Genomic DNA, 1,876 nt, shown 5'->3' with positions numbered 1-1,876 from the left:
GCTTTCGTCCTGGCCGTCAACCCGACCTCCCCGGAGAAAGCAGCCCCCACCCCGGGAAGAACGCCGTGGAACCGCCCAGGGGCCAGGGGGCCGCCACCGGTTGTACCTGGGGCACACAGGGCTGCAGCAGCGGGTGCTCGATCAGCTTCCCGTTGGCTCTGTAGAAGCCAAGCAACTCCTCCAGGCCGGGGAAGAGCCGGCCCTTCTGCAGGTAGAGGCCGCCCTGGGCCGCCGTGGAAATGCGATAATGGCAGACCCTGGTCTGGGTCCGGACTGGGGTCGTGTGAAATGGAGACCATGTCCAACGGTGTCCTGCCTACCCCAGACTCCCACCCCCTCCAGACCATGAGCCCTCCCACCAAAGGGCATGGCTCACAGTGGGAGCATGGGCAGCTACGGACCAGGGACAGTCAGAGGGGACTGGGGGCCTGGGCACAGCAGGCACAGAGCTGGCATGGAGAGGGTACTGGAGAGATGCTTCAGTGAGAGAGAGAGTGAGTATGAGTGAGAGAGAAAGAGTAAGAGTGATTAAGAGGGAGTGTGAATGTGAGAGAGTGAGTGTGAAGGAGAGTGATTGTGGGTGAGAGAGAGAATGAATGTGAGTGAGAGTAAGTGAGAGAAGAATGAGTGAGAGTGAGTGTGAGAGAGAGAGCGAGTGTGAATGACAGTGAATGAGTGAGTGAGTGAATGTGAATGACAGTGATTGAGTGTGAGAATGAGAAAGTGAGTGTGGGTGAGAGAAAGTGTGAGTGTGTGAATGACAGTGATTGAGTGAGAGTGAGTGTGAGTGAGTGAAAGTGAGTGCGAGTGAGTGAGTGTGATGAGAGAGTGAGTGTGTGAGTGAGAGTGAATGAGTGAGTGAGTGAGAATGACAGTGATTGAGTGAGAGTGAGTGTGAAGAGTGATTGAGTGTGAGTGAGAGAGAGAGAGAGAGTGAGGGGGTTAACACTGACTGCAGGGAGAGCCGGCTGGTGGGCCGAGCGGAAAGGGCAGAAGAGGTCCAAGGAGCATTAACGGTTCATCAGGTGGCAAAGGGAACCAGTGTCTGGTGCCCACGTGCGTGAGTGACTAAGCGGCCAGGTGGTGGGTGACTGCGCGAGTGCAGGGGAGCTGGGAACAAACGGGTGACGACGGGCCTAAGAGCACGGATGAGTTAAGGCACAGGCAAGGCACAGATGAGTGAGGGAGTGGCGGAGCAGTGACCGCCCAGGGGGGTGGACCGTCGTACCTGACAGGGAGTAGTCCCCGACACTGCTCTCACTGGGCCGGACCAGGAATGCCCCTGGTGCGTTGTCGGGCAACAGGAGCAGCTGCTGGGCCTCCATCCTGTTGATGCCGCTGAAGAACCAGCTACAGCAGCAGGCAGCAGGCAGTGTGCCAGCAGCCCACATGGCCTGTCCCAGGCCACAGCCCCAGAAGCCACCTGCTTGGCTTCAAGGGCATCCAGGGTCTGGGGCCTCCCAGGCTGGCCCCCAGCAGCCGCAGCCCTGACCAAATGGTCCACTCATCTCAGAACCCTGCCACGGCCTGGCCACTGGCAGGCCCAGTTAGCTCAGAGTGGCCACAGGTGGCACTCCCTGGCCTGTAGACTTTGCTGGTCCCCGTGGGGTTGCTCAGGGAGCAGGGGCCTAGGGGTGCTGCCCATGAGAAAACCTCAGCTGGGGGGGGCAACATAGACTCATGGGACCTTGTTAGTTGCCTGCCCCCCATGAAGGCATGGATGGGGAAACAGAAGTGGCCCGGCTCTGCCCATCGACTTTCACTTCCCCATGGGAACCTCAGACTGACTCAGAGTCCCCACCCAAGCCTACAGTCAGTGGGCTGAGGTGCTGAGCTAACCTGAAGGAGAGGAACCAAGGGTAAGTCCAGTACTGAG

General features: G+C 59.1%; 1 protein-coding gene across 1 annotated transcript in view; it reads right to left on the bottom strand.

Moving 5' to 3' along the window:
- Window positions 1–1,876, bottom strand: part of SRMS (src-related kinase lacking C-terminal regulatory tyrosine and N-terminal myristylation sites) — a 6,727-nt gene that overhangs the window by 2,497 nt on the left and 2,354 nt on the right. Inside the window, exons 2-3 of the mRNA XM_004716036.1 lie at window positions 1,229–1,350; window positions 107–273 (exon numbers count right to left, since the gene is read on the bottom strand). Of these exons, the coding sequence (XP_004716093.1) occupies window positions 107–273; window positions 1,229–1,350 (289 nt within the window). The remainder of the gene's footprint in view (window positions 1–106; window positions 274–1,228; window positions 1,351–1,876) is intronic.

Source organism: Echinops telfairi, unplaced genomic scaffold, assembly GCF_000313985.2.
Source record: "Echinops telfairi isolate 266 unplaced genomic scaffold, ASM31398v2 ScPeMD7_7414;HRSCAF=8452, whole genome shotgun sequence".
Classification (NCBI taxonomy): Eukaryota; Metazoa; Chordata; class Mammalia; order Afrosoricida; family Tenrecidae; genus Echinops; species Echinops telfairi.
Note: the sequence above shows the minus strand (reverse complement) of the source record. Positions and strands in the feature narration are given on the sequence as shown.